Source organism: Mytilus californianus, unplaced genomic scaffold, assembly GCF_021869535.1.
Source record: "Mytilus californianus isolate M0D057914Y unplaced genomic scaffold, xbMytCali1.0.p SCAF_6, whole genome shotgun sequence".
Lineage (NCBI taxonomy): Eukaryota > Metazoa > Mollusca > Bivalvia > Mytilida > Mytilidae > Mytilus > Mytilus californianus.
The window spans coordinates 443,899-463,050 of NW_026262712.1; the positions used below are offsets into that span (position 1 = coordinate 443,899).

General features: G+C 33.1%; 1 protein-coding gene across 3 annotated transcripts in view; it reads left to right on the top strand.

The window, feature by feature from the left end:
• The window catches only part of LOC127705092 (uncharacterized), a 189,936-nt gene that overhangs the window by 57,387 nt on the left and 113,397 nt on the right, over positions 1–19,152 (top strand). For all 3 annotated transcript variants that reach the window (XM_052209360.1, XM_052209359.1, XM_052209361.1), the window contains exons 9-10: positions 2,851–2,953; positions 16,560–16,613. In XM_052209360.1, the coding sequence (XP_052065320.1) occupies positions 2,851–2,953; positions 16,560–16,613 (157 nt within the window). The remainder of the gene's footprint in view (positions 1–2,850; positions 2,954–16,559; positions 16,614–19,152) is intronic.

Here is a 19,152-nt window from a genome sequence, read left to right on the forward strand (position 1 = left end):
TAATCTATAATATAATCATTGTTAAAAGAAAGATGTCTGTGGTGGACTGACTTCAAAGGGCAGTTGTTAGGTTTTGTTATCATTTTTTCTTCTATTGTCCTCGACCTTTTAACATTTTTTGTAGACTGAAAATTCAAGGTCCATTTCATTTCTTTGCTACCAAATCTTTTAAAATGTTATTGGAATGGTAGTTAAGATACCTGAGAAGACAGGGTTGTTTTTTTTATTCTAGCCAGGTCCAAGCCTAGGACTTTAACCTTAAGATTTTGCTAAGCCCCTATACCTAAGAGTAAATTTTATGAGCCCTATAATGTTTTTAAAAAGTCAACATTAATTTATGACACTTGTTGTAGCATAGTTACACTCTGAGACTTTATTAATGGTCAATGTTAAGTTTTTGTGTTTTGGTCTGTTTCAATGCCCCCGCCATGGCGGAGGGGGCATTAAGTTTTACCCTTGTCCGTCTGTACGTCTGTACGTCCCAAATTGGTTTCCGTTCTCTAACTTTAGTTTGCCTCAACCAAATGTTATGAAACTTATCCTCAATGTTTATTACCACAAAACACAGATAAAGTTTGAATTTTGGTGGCGTCACTTTTACCGTTCTAGAGTTATGCCCCTTTACAAATCTCAGAATTGCTGAAATATTAGTTTTTGTTCTCTATCTTCAGTTTGCCTCAACCAAATGTTATGAAACTTATGCACAATGCTAATTACCACAAAACACAGATAAAAATTGAATTTTGGTGACGTCACTTCTACTGTTCAAGAGTTAGGCCCCTTTAAAAATGGAAAAATTGCTGAATTTTTCTTTTCTGTTCTCTAATTTAAGTTTACGTCAACTAAATGTTATGAAACTTATAAACAATGCTTATTACCATAAAATTTGGGTAGTGTCACTTTTACAGTTCTTGAGTAACTTATGGCCCTTTATAACGTTATATGCAAGCGGGGGCATCATCTGTGTCTTATGGACACATTCCCCATTTATTTAATTAGCATTAGCAATAGGTCAGCTATATTTGGTGTATAAAAAAATTGTAAGGTGTATATGTCTGTCTGACACGATTTATCTGACCTTGACCTCATTGTCATAGATCATTAAAAATGTTAAGTTTCTGTAATGCTTTTAGTAAAACCTTTATCTTTAAGACTTTCAACATAAAATCAATGATCAGTAAAGCAGGTGAGACATTTCAGCATGTGCACTTTTGTTGATTGATGGTTATGTTATGTCTATTATCTGTTATCTAGTTAAAAGGGCATAAGCTACGAGATAAAAAAAAAAATTAAAATATGATTTTTTTGGTTCAGTCATTCAGGGGTTAGAAATCCACTAGTCCGACGCCCGGGACTAAAACATTTACACCTCGGGCAATCAAAACTTGTCTTCATTATGCCCGATTGACTAGTAAAAAAAGTTTGTGGCGTTACCAAAATAGAAATAGAAAATACCTTCTGTATATCCCTTCCTTACTATTTTCATCTTAGTCAATCGGATTCAATTGCTTCATTTAGGATTCCAGGAATTTGAACTGATGTTTTACATGTTTTAAAAATAGAACGAATAACTGGGTGGTCCGGTATCATGTATTAATCAAAATTCCTATACTTTCATTGTCGATTTCTCAGTACTGGGGGTATAGTACATTGCTCAAGCCGAGACTTTCAATTAACGGTACAAGGGGTATGATGCATTGATTGATATGACCTGTTACTTTGTAAAATGATTTAGCCTTTAAGAAATACATATTAAAGATATATAAAGAGTCTAAGTAAGGTTATAATAATAATAATAAGTACACTTATGTTGAACACTTGGTATGATGCACTGTCAATTTAACAGTTTACGTCAGAACATCAAATTTATATCAGAAGTTTGAAGTTAAATGTCGTTTTTAATGTGAATCATTCTTATGATGCCAACAATCTTACAATGATTGCCTTTGTTACCAAGTCTTCTGCGATGGAAATCTGAATCAGAGGAAAATGTCCAGCTGACTCAAATATTTGTTAGAAGCCTGGGCTAGCAGGTCTGTTTTGCTGGGCTAGAAGCTTTATCAAAAGGACTAGTAAAATTCCGCTTCCAATAAGTTTTGGGCTAGTTATAGCTGTAACAAATTTTTTTAACCCCTGAATCATTAATGAAAGTGAACTAGTGAAATAATAATTCCCCTTTAGCAGCCAGTTTGGTTCAATTTTGTCAAAATAAGCTAAGAAACATCACTGATGAATTATTTACTTGCAAGTGAATAATTCGACCTCATTGAATCTGTATTCAAGTGACCTTCATTTTAACCCTTTATCTAGAGATGGGTTACAAATGAATTAAGTGTGTTCAGTTATTAAAAGGAAAAGAATGTCAACATTGAAAGTGAAACAAGGGTAAACCATTTGATAAACTGATTCGATCCACAAAAACTCATTCTTATACAGGTTAAAACGATGATTTACATATATTTTTAACCTTTAATATGAAATCAAACAGAACTAGAAAAATCAAATTGCACAAGTTCGCTATCTGTTTATATCTTTATTTATGTTTATATCGGGTTATATGACCATCGGTAGTCTTCGGAGGTCACTTCAATGGTTAATTAGATGGCATCTAGGCTAAAATATACACGAAATGCTGATACATATTATTGAGCCCATGCATTGTAAATTGTTTATTTAATGCCCATTTAAAGAGCAGCGGAGGTCATTTTGTAAATGGCTGAGAAAAAAAAACTTTATGAATTTCATGTGTCCAAGGTGCTTTTATGGAAAGGTGTAAGACCTGTTTATATGTCTGCAATGGAATTATATTTCTTAAATCAGTTTCATGTTTTTTGTTTTATTTGTGAACAGATTTTGATAAGAATCGGTGGAAAGAAGGATCCTGCTGATATAGAAATTAGATTGAGTCCTGTTCTGCAAAAACAAGTTAAGAAGATTCTTGACCATTTAAAAGGTAATCTAATGATTAATGAAATATGACTGTCTCTATTATAATAGTTCGGTGTGAGTCAAGGCTCCGTGTTGAAGGCCGTACTTTGACCTATAATGGTTTACTTTTGCAAATTGTGACTTGGATGGAGAGTTGTCTCATTGGCACTCATACCACATCTTCTTATATCATCTAATAAGAAATTATGTATGAAAAAATTAAGATGTTACTATGAAGGGAGAAGTCACAAATCACTACAAATCAAAATAAAGATTGAGAAACATGAACCCTTTACAAAATTCTGTGTAAAATACAAGAGTAAGCAGTACTCCACTAATAGTACCCATCATGTTACTCATGACATGATTGATTGATTGGTGTTTAATGCACTTCCAGCACTATTGTGCTATTTTATGGCAGTCAGTTTTAATTGGTGGAGGAGGCCAAAGAGAACAACAGACCTTTGGCAGGAAATTTGACAATCCTTGTCAATTAAGATTGGAGTAGAGCGCGCCTGCCACATGCTGGATTTGAACTCACAACCTCAGTGTTGACAGCTAGTGATACACTGTAGTTTGACTTCTTAGACTACTCGGTCACCTTCATGACAAGTAATTTTCTGATTATAAGATGATGTCTGTGATAAGTTATAAATGAAGAGATGATGGGCTTGATTTTGGCTACAGGATATCAAACATATTTATGTTCATCTATTACTAAACCAATTTAATAGTCAATTTTATCTTACCAATAAACATAAATTTTGATTTAGTAGCTTCCTTGCAGACAGCAGCACCCTATTTAATTAATACTAGGACACAAGCTCTTAAAAGTTCACAATGGAAAATTGAAGTTAAGTTTAGTTAAATTAATTTCTCAAACAATATAGAAAATAAGGAGATGTGGTATTACTGCCAATTAGACAAACTACTGTGAATTAATTTAATTTTGTGGGTACCAATTTTCGTGGATTAAGGAAAACTGACAGTTTCGTGGATATTTAAATTTGTGGTTTTGCCAAAGTCTGCATTCAAGCCCATAGGACATTTGTCATTCGTTGAACATATAAATTTGGTTCACCTATATCCATAAAACCCACGAAAACTGTTATCCAACGAATAATAATGAATCCACAGTATTCACAAAATGCAGAAGTACAAGTCATAGGTTGTAAACAGATGCATGTCACCACTTGACCTTCAACAATGAGTAAAATCTATACTGTATGCATAGTAAACTATTAAAAGTCCCGGGATTACAAAATGTGAAACAATTCAAAAGAGAAAACTAAAAACCTGATTGACACTAAAACAAACAAAAGACAAAAATGATTTATATCAACTAATGATATTAACTGGACTACAGGCACAACATCATGTGGTGGGATTGAACATGTTAGGTCTTAATACTCCCCCTTTATTGTCCCCCGAGTAACGCGTTGCGGGGGACATGGAAATAGCGCTCTCACAGGTACAATTCTTGCCAGATTTTTATAAAACTTATACTATAGGTTAATATCAGCAATATCTCGGACAAGTTCTATAATGGTGGACGTTTGACTTTTTTAAAAAGAGTTGTGCCCCTTGGAAATATTAAATTTATGGAAAATGGCCTCTTTAGCGCTCTCATGGGTACAATTCTTGCCAGATTTTTATAAAACTTATACTATAGGTTAATATCAGCAATATCTCGGACAAGTTCTATAATGGTGGACAATCAACTTTTTTTAAAAGAGTTATGCCCCTTGGAAATATAAAATATGTGCAACGCGGGGGACATTGGAACTCTGTTCTTTTATTAAGTCTCCCAAACGAAGTTTGGGAAGACTTATTGTTTTTGCTCAGTTCTTATTATTATTATTATTCTTCTTCTTCCACCGCTTTTAAATTTGAACTTGTCGGCACACGTTCTCCAAAACCGCTTGTCAGATTAACTTAGGGTTTCACAATATGTTAGACTAACATGTCTAGTGGTGCAATCAGGGTTTTGTTTGTGCAATGGGGTTTATAAAGGGGTACTTTGAGGGGCAAAAAGAAAAGAGGGTTTTACTATAGAACCCTTTGGGATTTTATTTTTTAAAATTTTAAAATGATTATAAATTGAAAACCGTTTGTGATAGACACAATCTTTTTAATTGAAAATGTTCTAAATGATAAAGCCCATTAAATGAAATACAGGGTTAGTCCCCAGGGGTCACCCCCACCCCCTGCCATTTAAGAAAGTTCTAATACCTTGTAATTGGTCAAGATCCCCACCCCTATACCATATATATTTTGGTTTGTTATGCTAAAATGGTTTGAATGATATACAGGGTTAGTCCCCAGGGGTCATCACGACCCCCTGCCATTTGAGAAAGTTCTAATATCTTGTAAATGGTCGAGATCCCCACCCCTAAACCATATATATTCTGGTTTGTCATGATAAAGCACATCAAATGTAATACAGGGTTAGTACCCAGGGATCACCTCCACCCCCTGCCATTTAAGAAAGTTCTAATATCTTCTAAGTGGTCAAGATCCCCACCCCTAAACCATATATATTCTGGTTTGTCATGCTAAGATAGTTTGAATGATATACAGGGTTAGTCCCCAGGGGTCATCCCGACCCCCTGCCATTTGGGAAAGTTCTAATATCCTGTAAATGGTCGAGATCCCCACCCCTAAACCATATATATTTTGGTTTGTCATGATAAAAGCACATCAAATGTAATACAGGGTTAGTCCCCAGGGGTCACCCCCACCCCCTGCCATTTAAGAAAGTTCTAATATCTTCTAAGTGGTGAAGATCCCCACCCCTAAACCATATATATTCTGGTTTGTCATGCTAAGATGGTTTGCATGATATACAGGGTTAGTCCCCAGGGGTCATCCCGACCCCCTGCCATTTGAGAAAGTTCTAATATCTTGTAAATGGTCGAGATCCCCACCCCTAAACCATATATATTCTGGTTTGTCATGATAAAGCACATCAAATGAAATACAGGGTTAGTACCCAGGGGTCACCCCCACCCCCTGCCATTTAAGAAAGTTCTAATATCTTGTAAGTTTTCAAGATCCCCACCCCTAAACCATATTTATTCTGGTTTGTCGTGCTAAGATGGTTTGAATGATATACATGGTTAGTCCCCAGGGGTCATCCCGACCCCCTGCCATTTGAGAAAGTTCTAATATCTTGTAAATGGTCGAATTCCCCACCCCTAAACCATATATATTCTGGTTTGCCATGATAAAGCACATCAAATGAAATACAGGGTTTGTCCCCAGGGGTCACCCCCACCCCCTGCCATTTAAAAAAGTTCTAATATCCCCACCCCTAAACCATATATATTCCTATTTGTCATGTCTCGAACATTTGAATGACGTATACGGTCAGTCCCCAGGGGTTCCCCCCATCCCCAATGTTCTAATATCTTGTAAATGGTTGAGATCCCCACCCCTAAACCATATATATTCCTGTTCGTCATGTAATGAACATTTGAATGACGTATAGGGCCAGTCCCCAGGGGTTCCTCCCCACCCCCAATGTTCTAGTATCTTGTAAATGGTCGAGATCCCCACCCCTAAACCATATATATTCTGGTTTGTCATGCCAAGATGATTTGAATGATATACAAGGTTAGTCCCCAGGCATCACTAATGCATATAACTTTACTGGACCAAAACAATTTTCACTGGACGTTGCCCAATGTCAGGCGACCCTGGGAATTACGAATTATGGGAGCTTCGTTTGGGAGACTTCGTAACAGCATCCTGTTACAATCATTTCTTGTTTTATATTAAATACATTTTTAGCTCACCGTTCCTTTGGAACGGTGAGCTTTTGCCATCACTTGGCGTCCATTGTTGTCTTCGTCGTCTGTCGTCGTCGTCCGTCTGGTGTAAACTATTTCAAACATCTTCTCCTCTGAAACTACTGAACCAATTCCTTCCAACCTTTAGTTGAATGATCCTTATCTAGAATAAAGTTTGTGTTTTATTTTCTGTTTCGTCTAAAATCATGGTCGCCATGGCTAAAAATAGAACATAGGGGTAAAATGCTGTTTTTGACTTATATCTCAAAAACCAAAGCACTTAGAACAAATCTGACATGGGGTAAAATTGTTCATTAGGTAAAGTTCTATCAGCCTGAAAATTTTCAGATGAATCTGATAACCCATTGTTAGGTTGCTGCCACTAAATTAGTAATTTTAAGGAAATTTTGCAGTTTTTGGTTATTATTTTGAATATTATTAATGATAAAGATAAACTGTTAACAGCAAAAATGTTCAGCAAAGTAAGATCTACAAATTAGTTGATATGACCAAAATTGTCAATTGACCCCTTAAGGAGTTAATGCATTTTAAGGAAAATTTTTCACTATTTGTTTATCATGTTATCTAACTTTAAAAAATCTTCTCCTCTGAAACTACTAAACCAATTCCAAATAAACTTAAGCTGAATGATCCTTAGGGTATCTAGAATAAAGTTTGTGCCTTATTTTCTGTTTCGTCAAAAAACATGGGCGCCATGGCCAAAATAGTACATAGGGTTAAAATGCAGTTTTTGGCTTATATCTCCAACACTAAAGCATTTAGAGCAAATCTGATATGAAGTAAAATTGTTCATTAGGTCAAGTTCTATCAGCCATGAAATTTTCAGATGAATCTAACAACCCATTGTTGGGTTGCTGCCACTGAATTGGTAATTTTAAGGAAACTGAAGTTTTTAGTTATCTTGAATATTATTAATGATAAAGATAAACTGTAAACAGCAAAAATGTTCAGCAAAGTAAGATCTACAAAAAAGTTTAACATGACCAAAATTGTCAATTGACCCCTTAAGGAGTTACTGCCCTTTAAAGACAATTTTTCTGAATTTGTTCATCTAGTTTGCTTGCTTTAAAACTGCTGAATCAATTTCAGCAAAACTTAGGCTGAATGAGTTTCAGAATATCTAGTATAAATTTTTTATTTTATTTCCCTGTACGTCAAGAAACATAGCCACTTTGACTAAAATGGTACATAGGGAGTAAAATGCATTTTTTTTCGCTTTTGAAGAAAATATGACAGATACAAAGAACATTTAATAGGAATTGATAAGACACTCATTAATATATCTTAAAGCAAAATTATCATTATGGAAAGATTTTAAGCAAAAAATAACAGGTGAGGGTTTCAGGCTCTTTAGAGCCTCTTGTTTGATTCGGAATTAATTGAGAAAAAATATTCTTGTTTCTGCAAGTTATTGTATTTGCTTAAAGTCTAAAAATTTGTTTGCGTCCTCCCCTGTCAAGAATGATGATTTGTCAGTGCCTTATGAACACCGTTCTTCTGATTTAAACTACATTTATGTACTTATTGGAGTATCTAAGGATGTCCTGATTGCGTAATGAAAAAAGGTTTGGAATTTTCAGCAATGCAGGATTACTGCATTTACTGCATTTTTCAACTTGTATGTCCTCCTTAAGGCACTGTTTGGCGGTGCTGCACATACTCTTAAATAGGTTCTGCACATAGTCATCCTGCTATCAATGTATTAACATCATGGGTTGGCTGGGGTATAGAAATATGTTTATCCCTTTGTCTTTTTTTCTACTGCCTGTTAAACCCTTGTCAAAGTTGAGTGTTCATTTGGGTGTGAAGGATGTATAAATGCACAGTCATGTCTGGTCAAAATGAGAGTTTGATCAGTTGAATCGTGTGGAGAGAGTGCCACCCGTTTTGCCCTCGCAACAACTCTTTTAGGGATTCATAGGTAGCCTCCTGCCTAATATCTGACCCTATTTAATATACCCTTATTTTCTAGTGACATTCTTAATTCCCCTCCCTAAATCATGGTCGACTCAATCCATATTGCAGGACTTATCTTTTGTACTAATTGTTAATTTGTTATCATCCTGAGCATGAATGAAACATTTGACACTGGACTTAAATTTAGCAACAATCAATCAATCGTACAACCCTAAATTTATTAATGTTTCTAGTTGAGTCCACTTAATTAGGGGAGACAATTTCATGTGAATGATGTGTATGATGATTGCCGAAAAAGGAGTTTAAATAACTCAGCAATATTTTGAGTTTTGGACAAATAAACTGGTTTACGTAAAGATTTATTATTTTACATGTTAAGAAAAAAATTGTTTCATTTTCATCCTCATTGATATTACAATGTTTACAAATTCTATTTTCTCTTTGTATTCTTTTATATCTTCCCCTTTCTATTTCCATTAAACGGTCATTTAGTCGCATTTGACGTAAAAAAATAAAAATTTTCAAAATGTTTTTTTTTAAGAATATATTTGTCTTAATTGATATTTTATCTTAAATTAATTGTACATGAATATTTCACTTTTTTCATAAGTTGATTTTAATTTTTCAAAGAATATATTTTCAAAGCTATCTTTTAGTTCTTTTTTTTTTTGAGAATGAATTCTTCTCTTGTTTATAGTTGATTTCCTGTTTTTTATACGACCGCCAAAAAATTTTTGTGGTCGTATATTGGTATGACGTTGGCGTCGTCATCGTCGTCCGAAGACACATTAGTTTTCGCACTCTAACTTTAGTTTAAGTGAATGGATCTCAATGAAATTTTACCATAAGGTTCAATACCACAAAAGGAAGGTGGGGATTGATTTTGGGGGTTATGGTACCAACAGTTAAGGAATTAGGGGCCAAAAAGGGGCCAAAAATAAGCATTTTTGTGACTTCCAGACATAACTTGTGTGTAAGTGTCTGGATCTCTTTGACATTGTACCACAAGGTTCCATGTTACAAAGGGAATGCTGGGATTGATTTTGGGGGTAATTGCCTCCAAATTTTAGGAATTAGGGGCCAAAAAGTGGCAAAAAACAAGCATTTTTCTAGTTTCATGACAATAACTTGTGTGTAAGTGTATGGATCTCTCTGACATTGTATCACAAGGTTCCATATCACAAAGGGAATGCTGGGATTGATTTTGGGGGTAATTGCCTCAAAATTTTAGGAATTAGGGGCCAAAAAGGGGCAAAAAACAAGCATTTTTCTAGTTTCATGACAATAACTTGTGTGTAACTGTATGGATCTTTATGAAATTGTACTACAAGGTTCCATATCACAAAGGGAAAGCTGGAATTGAGTTTGGGGGTAATTGCCCAAAAAGTTTAGGAATTAGGGGCCAAAAAGGGGCCAAAAATAAGCATTTTTCTAGTTTTCAGACAATAACTTGTGTTCAAGTGTATGGATCTCTCTGAAATTGTTCTGCAAGGTACCATACCACAAAAGGAAGGCTGGGATTGATTTTGGGGGTAATTCCCTCAAAATTTTAGTAATTAGGGGCCATAAAAGGGCAAAAAAACAAGCATTTTTCTAGTTTCAGGACAATAACTTGTGTGTAAGTGTATGGATCTTTATGAAATTGTTCTGCAAGGTTCCATATCACAAAGGGAAAGCTGGGTTTGAGTTTGGGGGTAATTGCCCTAAACATTTAGGAATTTGGGGCCAAAAAGGGGCCAAAAAACAAGCATTTTTCTAGTTTCCAGACAATAACTTGTGTTCAAGTGTATGGATCTCTCTGAAATTGTACTGCAAGGTACCATACCACAAAGGGAAAGCTGGGATTGAGTTTGGGGGTGATGAATCATAAGGGGGTTCAAAAAATTGGGGGGGGGGGGATTTTTTTTCCTTTTTTTTCTTTAAAATTTTCCATTTTAAATTGGTTATTTCTGATTTATATTTAAAAGCAAATAATAATGATATGGTTTGAATAGGTAAATTAAAAAATTTAAGTTCTTAGACCACTTTCATTCTGTGTGAGAAACCTATGCTGTGTCAAATATTTAATTACAATCCAAATTCAGTGCTGTATCAAGCTTGAATGTTGTGTCCATACTTGCCCCAACTGTTCAGGGTTTGACCTCTGCAGCCGTATCAGGCTGCGCCCCAGCGGAGCATTTTATTTTTATTTATTTGTCTTAGATATATTTGCTATATATGAGAACAATGAAAATGTATCTTTTGTGCTTGGCCATTTAGATACACAGAAAGCGTCATATAATAAAGGATTATTTTCATTACTGGATGTTCTTGCTTATTACTTCATAAAAAACATCTATGGGTAACTGGGCTAGTTTTGCTCTAGCAGCTATATTGACAGATTGTTTAATAAGCCCCAGTATATTTTTGCAAAATTTTAAATGTGTTTTCTCCTCTTTGCTACTATCAATCATTGCTAAATGATTGAACTTACTCTTGTATTTATTTTGTGCTCGCCTATCATCTCTGGTTTAACTAGGGATTCAAACAACTTTTTGTACAGTTTAATAGACACATCTTCTGGAGAAAGATATTAAGAAATAGAAAACATAACTTTTGTACCTTTCTTAGCCAATTCAATGAATACAGTAACATTTCTATTGTTTGTCGTCTGTAGGAATAGGAATTTTTTGTCTTGCCTTTGACCAAAGTTGCTGATAGTAAGACATGGGGATAACTATTCCGAGGGGGCGTAAACTTTTTGTTTACAGCTTTATATTTCAGAAGGTAGTTGCCTTATGTTACGAAGTTTCTGTCTGTCATATGTCCATTGTTCTTGACCTCATTTTCATGGTTCAGTGACTACTTGAAAAACATTTATGGTTTTGTCATGTGAAATAGATATATATTTGGTATAAGTGATCCTTGCAAAGTCTACATGTCCGCAACACAGGGTTCACCTGACCTCGACCTCATTTCATGTGATAAGGTTAACTTTTCGTGGTCAAGTCGTTACTTCAGATACTATTAACAATAAACCTACTATATTTGGTGTATGGAATGATTTTAAGGTGTACATGTCCCACTGGCATGTTTTGTCTGACCTTGACCTTTTTTAATTGTTCATTGGTCAATGTTAAGTTTATGTGGTTTGGTTTATTCCTCAGAGACTTTATCTAATAGAGCCACTATATTTGGGGGTTTGTCAGTATATATATCAGAAACTATAAGCAATAGGTAAACTATAGTTGGTGTATTGAATTATTGTAAGGTGAACATGACTGTCTGATAGAGCTCATGTGACCTTGACCTAATTTTCATGGTTTATTGATTATGTTTAGTTTATCTGATACTTGTTAATGTTCACGGTTTTGTTTCTTAGATGCTATAAGCAATAGGTCAACTATATTTGGTGTATGGAATGATTGCATGGTGTACATGTTCAAGATGTTGATCTAGTGGGATTTCTCTGACCTTGACCTCATTTACATGGATCTTTGATTATGTCTAGTTTATCTGATACTTGAATTAAAACCTACATAATACAGACATTCAGCATAATTCAATCATGAAACAAAAACCTGAGAAGACATTTCAGTGTGTGCACTCTTGTTTCTTTTTAATCCATGGAATAAATCATTAAAAAAACAGGAGTCAAATTGGTCATTCTATTTAACAAGACATTAGCAATAATGAAAGATAACATTTGTAATAAACTAACACAAATGTTCACTTTATTCAACTATTCAAATGTGATGGAAATATAATCAGTATCTGATGCCTAAAGTTAAACTTAATCAGTTACAGTTGTCTGATGTTAAATGTAAACAGTATTAGTTGTTTGATGTAAAATGTAATAAGTTACAGTTGTCTGATGTCAAATGTAATCAGTTTAAGTTGTCTGATGTCAAATGTAATCAGTTACAGTTGTCTGATGTCAAATGTAAACAGTTTTAGTTGTCTGATGTAAAATGTAATCTGTTTTAGTTGTCTGATGTTAAATGTAACCAGTTTAAGTTGTCAGATGTTAAATGTTATCAGTTTAAGTTGTCTGTTTATGAATGTTATCAGATTTTGTTTTCTGATGTCAAATGTAATAGATTTAGTTGTCTGATGTCAAATGTAATCAGTTTAGTTGTCTGATGTCAAATGTAATCAGTTTTTGTTGTCTGATGTTAAACGTAATCCATTTTAGTTGTCTGATGTTAAATGTAATCAGTTTTGTTGTCTGATTTTAAATGTGATCAGTTTTAGTTGTCAGATGTTAAATGTTATCAGTTCAAGTTGTCTGTTAATGAATGTTATCAGATTTTGTTGTCTGATGTCAAATGTAATAGGTTTCAGTTGTCTTATGTCAAATATGATAAGTTTTTGTTGTCTGATGTTAATTGTAATCAGTTTTTATTGACTGATGTTACATGTTAAATGTAATCAGTGTTAATTGTCTGATGTTAATAGTAATCAGTTTTATTGTCTGATGTTAAATGCAATCAGTTTAGTTGTCTGATGTCAAATGTAATCAGTTTTAGATGTCTGTTAATGAATGCTATCAGTTTCAGTTATATGATATTAAATGCAATCAGCTTTAGTTGTCTGATGTCAAAACCCATTTCTGTTGTCCTATGTTAAATGCAATCAGTTTTAAGTTGTCTGATGTTAAATGTAATCAGTTATAGTTGTCTGATTTAAAATGTAATCAGTTTAAGTTGTCTGATGTTAAATGTAATATGTTTTAGCTGTCTGATGTTAAATGTAATCAGTTTTGTTATCTAATGTCTAATGTAATCAGCTTAGTTGTCTGATGTCAAATGTAATCTGTTTTAGTTATCTGATGTTAAATGCAATCAGTTTTAGTTATATGATGATAAATATTTTTAGTTTCAGTTGTCTGATGTTAAATGTAATCTGTTGTAGTAATCTAATGATAAATGTAATCAGTTTTTGTTGTCTGATGTTAAATGTAATCTGTTTTAGTTGTCTGATGTTAAATGTAATAAATTTCAGGTGTCTGATTTCAAATGTAATTAGTTTCATTTGTCTAATGTTAAATGATATCAGTTTTAGATGTCTGATGTTAATAGTTACCACTTTTAGTTGTCTGGTGTCAAATGAAATCAGTTTCAGTTGTCTGATGTCAAATGTAATCAGTTTTAGTTGTCTAATATCAAATGTAATCAGTTGTCTCATGTTAAATGTCGTCAGTTTAAGTTTTCTGATGTCAAATGTAATCAATTTTCAAAATGTAACCAGTTTATGTTGTCTGATGTCAAATGTAACAAGTTTTTCAATAGTAATAAGTTTGAATTGTCTGAAGTTAAATGTTATCAGTTTTAGATGTCTGATGTAAATAGTTACCAGTTTTAGTTGTCTGATGTCAAATGTAATCAGTTTTGTTTGTCTGATGTTAAATGTAATCTGTTTTAGTTGTCTGATGTTAAATGTAATCAATTTCAGTTGTCTGATGTCAAAATGTAATCAGTTTGTGTTGTCTGATGTCAAATGTAACAAGTTTTTGTTGTCATATTTTAAATGTAATAAGTTTCAATTGTCTGAAGTTAAATGTTATCAGTTTTAGAAGTCTGATGTAAATAATTACCAGTTTTAGTTGTCTGATGTCAAATGTAATCAGTTTTGTTTGTCTGATGTTAAATGTAATTTATTTCAGTTGTCCATGTTAAATGTAATCAGTTTTTGTTGTCTGATGTTAAATGTCGTCAGTTTAAGTTTTCTGATGTCAAATGTAATCAATTTCAGTTGTCTGATGTCAAAATGTAACCAGTTTATGTTGTCTGATGTCAAATGTAACAAGTTTTTCAATAGTAATAAGTTTAAATTGTCTGAAGTTAAATGTTATCAGTTTTAGATGTCTGATGTAAATAGTTACCAGTTTTAGTTGTCTGATGTCAAATGTAATCAGTTTTGTTTGTCTGATGTTAAATGTAATCTGTTTTAGTTGTCTAATGTTAAATGTAATCAATTTCAGTTGTCTGATGTCAAAATGTAATCAGTTTGTGTTGTCTGATGTCAAATGTAACAAGTTTTTGTTGTCTTATTTCAAATGTAATAAGTTTCAATTGTCTGAAGTTAAATGTTATCAGTTTTAGAAGTCTGATGTAAATAGTTACCAGTTTTAGTTGTCTGATGTCAAATGTAATCAGTTTTGTTTGTCTGATGTTAAATGTAATTTATTTCAGTTGTCCATGTTAAATGTAATCAGTTTTTGTTGTCTGATGTTAAATGTAATCTGTTTTAGTTGTCTGATGTTAAATGTAATCAATTTCAGTTGTCTAATGCATAATGTAATCAGTTTGTGTTGTCTGATGTCAAATGTAACAAGTTTTTGTTGTCTTATTTCAAATGTAATAAGTTTCAACTGTCTGAAATTAAATGTTATCAGTTTTAGATGTCTGATGTAAATAGTTACCAGTTTTAGTTGTCTGATGTCCAATGTAATCAGTTTTGTTTGTCTGATGTTAATTGTAATTAATTTCAGTTGTCCGATGTTAAATGTAATCAGTTTTAGTTGTCTGATGTTAAATGTAATCCGTTTTAGTTGTCTGATGTTAAATGTAATCAGTTTTAGTTGTCTGATGTTAAATGTAACCAATTTTAGTTGTCTGATGTTAAATGTAACAAGTTTTAGTTGTCTGATGTTAAATGTAATCCATTTTATTTGTCTGATGATAGATGTAATCTGTTTTATTTGTCTAATGTTAAATGTAATCAGTTTTAGTTGTCTGATGTTAAATGTAATCTATTTTATTTATCTAATGTTAAATGTAATCTGTTTTATTTGTCTGATGTTAAATGTAATCTGTTTTATTTGTCTGATGTTAAATGTAATCCATTTTAGTTGTCTGATGTTAAATGTAATCAGTTTTAGTTGTCTGATGTTAATTGTAATCCATTTTAGTTGTCTGATGTTAAATGTAACCAGTTTTAGTTGTCTGATGTTAAATGTAATCCGTTTTAGTTGTCTGATGTTAAATGTTATCCGTTTTAGTTGTCTGATGTTAAATGTAATCCGTTTTAGTTGTCTGATGTTAAATGTAATCAGTTCATGTTGTCTTATCTTAAATGTAATCAGTTTAGTTGTCTGATGTCAAATGTAATCCGTTTTAGTTGTCTGATGTTAAATGTAATCCGTTTTAGTTGTCTGATGTTAAATGTAATCAGTTCATGTTGTCTTATCTTTAATGTAATCAGTTTAGTTGTCTGATGTCAAATGTAATCCGTTTTAGTTGTCTGATGTCAAATGTAATCCGTTTTAGTTGTCTGATGTTAAATGTAATCAGTTCATGTTGTCTTATCTTAAATGGAATCAGTTTAGTTGTCTGATGTCAAATGTAATCCGTTTTAGTTGTCTGATGTTCAATGTAATCAGTTCATGTTGTCTTATCTTAAATGGAATCAGTTTAGTTGTCTGATGTCAAATGTAATCCGTTTTAGTTGTCTGATGTTAAATGTAATCAGTTCATGTTGTCTTATCTTAAATGTAATCTGTTTTAGTTGTCTGATGTTAAATGCAGTCAGTTGTAGTTGCCTTATGTTAAAGTAATCCGTTTTAGTTGTCTGATGTTAAATGTAGTTTTATTTGTCTAATGTTAAATGGAATCCGTTTTAGTTGTCTTATGTTAAATGTAATTCATTTTAGTAGTCTGATGTTAAATGTAATCAGTTTAAGTTGTCTGATGTCAAATGTAATCAGTTTAAGTTGTTTGATGTTAATTGTAATCCGTTTTAGTTGTTTAATGTCAAAGATTATAAGTTTCAGTTGTATGATGTCAGATTTAAATATGTAACCAGTATCAGATGCTTGAGGTCATATATAATTGATATGTTCATAACATTTGTGACTCTTGAATGAGAATTTCTATTGATAACTTTTATTTTTTTTAAATAGTCTATATGTTCTTATTCCAGAAAAAGATGAGAAAGAATCTGAGCAGGAGGAAGTTATCCCAAGGAATATAAGAGGTATATCATTAGTTCATGTATTGATGACATCTTCTAACTTGACAATTAAAATGACAGCACTGATGTAACCTCTGGACATTCTTTGCAGCGTAAAGGTTTAAACAAGTTTTTCGTTTTATTACATTCATTTACATTGTAGATGATAGAAGAGAGACAAAAGATACTAAAGGGATATTCAAAACCATAAGTCGAAAAATAATCTGACAATGCCATGGCAAAAAACAAAAACAACGTGAAGACAAACACCAATACACAAAACACAGCATAAAAAACTAAAAACTGAACAAAACAAACCACACCAAAAAACCAGTGGTGATATCATGTGCTCTGGAAGAGTTGACAAATCCTGCTCCACATCTGGCACCCTTCATGTTGCTCATATACTGTGGATTCATTATTATATCTTTGGATACCAATTTTTGTGGATTTCGTGTATAGCCATTGTTAAAACCAAGAAATCAAATATCCATGAAAATGCATTTTTCTCAATCCACGAAAATTTATACATGCAGTAGGTACAAACCTATTGATAAGTTTTATTCGTGGAAAAGAGGACAGGATTGTGGTCACTACATGTCTATTGTTTTCTGTGAAACAGATATTCTGTAATGATCAACCAACTTGTGATGGCATCTGCAGAAGCTCGACACTATATTTTGTAGGTACTGATGTGTCCTGAGGACTTCCTCACCCTCATGGTGAAGAAGATCCCTATTGATTTTTATGTCAACAGGTCAAAGGTCAAAGATCATTGCATTGAATGAAATTCTGGCAACATTTTGGTTTCTGGATGACTAAATTATCAGTTGATTCCTTGTAGGATTTATTTTCTCCCAAAACCTTTAATAGTAGATCTGGAAATATCAAAAATGATCAGCAAAATATGATCAACCAATAAGTTGAATTGACTGCAATTATTGGTTCACCCCTGATAGGAAATAATGATGATTTTGATTAGGTTTTACTTACGTTCTCTTACTTTAGTTTGCCTCAACCAAATGTTATGAAACTTATACACAATGCTAATTACCACATAACACAGATCAAGTTTGAATTTGGGTAGCATCACTTTTACCATTCTAGAGTTATGCCCCTTTACAAATGAAAAAATTGATGAAATTTTCATTTCTGTTCTCTAACTTTAGTTTGCAAAACACAGATCAAGTTTGAATTTTGGTGGCCTCACTTTTACTGTTATTGAGTTATGCCCCTTTACAAATGGAAAAATTCAATTTTTTCGTTTTTGTTTTCTAACTTAATTTTGCCTCAAGCAAATGTTATGAAACTCATACACAATGCTTATTACAACAAAACTCAGATCAAATACATATTTCGGTAGTGTCACTTTTACTGTTCTTAAGTTATGTCCCTTTAAAATGTTATATGCAAGTGGGGGCATCATCTGTGTCCCATGGACACATTCCCAATTTATTTGTGATTTTATCCTACATCATTTTATCTATAATGGATAAACTTAAACTGTTATTTATAAAATAATCAGCAACACAAATTCAACATATATGTCAATATGGATGAAATTGTCATTCACCTCATTTTTACCTCACCTTTCGGAAGGAAATGTGAGCTTTTGCCATCACTTGGCATCCGTCGTCGTCCGTCTGTCTGGTGTAAACTATTTCAAACATCTTTTCTGAAACTACAGAACCAATTCCAACCAAACTTAAGCTGAACGATCCTTAGGGTATCTAGAAAAAAGTTTGTGTTTTATTTTCTGTTTTGTCAAAAAACATGGCCCCCATGGCTAAAAATAGAACATAGGGGTAAAATGCAGTTTTCAGCTTATATCTCAAAAACTAAAGCTTTTAAAGCAAATCTGAAATGCAGTTAAAGTTTTCAGTAGGTCAAGTTCTATCAGCCCTCAAATTTTCAGATGAATCTAATAACACATTGTTGGGTTGCTGCCACTTAATTGGTAATTTTAATGAAATTTTGCAGTTTTTATATGACCGCAAAAAAATTTTGTGGTCGTATATTGGTATGACGTTGGCGTCGTCGTCCGAAGACACATTGGTTTTCGCACTCTAACTTTAGTTTAAGTGAATGGATCTTTTTGAAATTTTACCATAAGGTTAAATACCACAAAAGGAAGGTTGGGATTGATTTTGGGGGTTATGGTACCAACAGTTAAGGAATTAGGGGTCAAAAAGGGGCCAAAAATAAGCATTTTCTAGTTTCCAGACAATAACTGTGGAACGGTGTATGGATCTCTCTGAAATTATACTACAAGTTTCCATACCACAAAGGGATGGTTAGGATTTGCTTTGGGGGGTTATGGCTCAAACCGTTTAGGAATTAGGGGCAAAAAAGGGGGAAAAACAAGGTTGTCCTGGTTAATGGACAAATACTTTAGTACAAAACATAATTTAAAGCAGTGTAAGGGAGATAAATCAAATACATCATTGAAATTATCTCCCTTACACTGCTTTTAAATTATGTATAAAGTAATGGTTAATGAACAATAAAGATAATTTAAAACAGTGTAAGGGAGGTAATCCAAATACAACGTTTTGGTTACTTC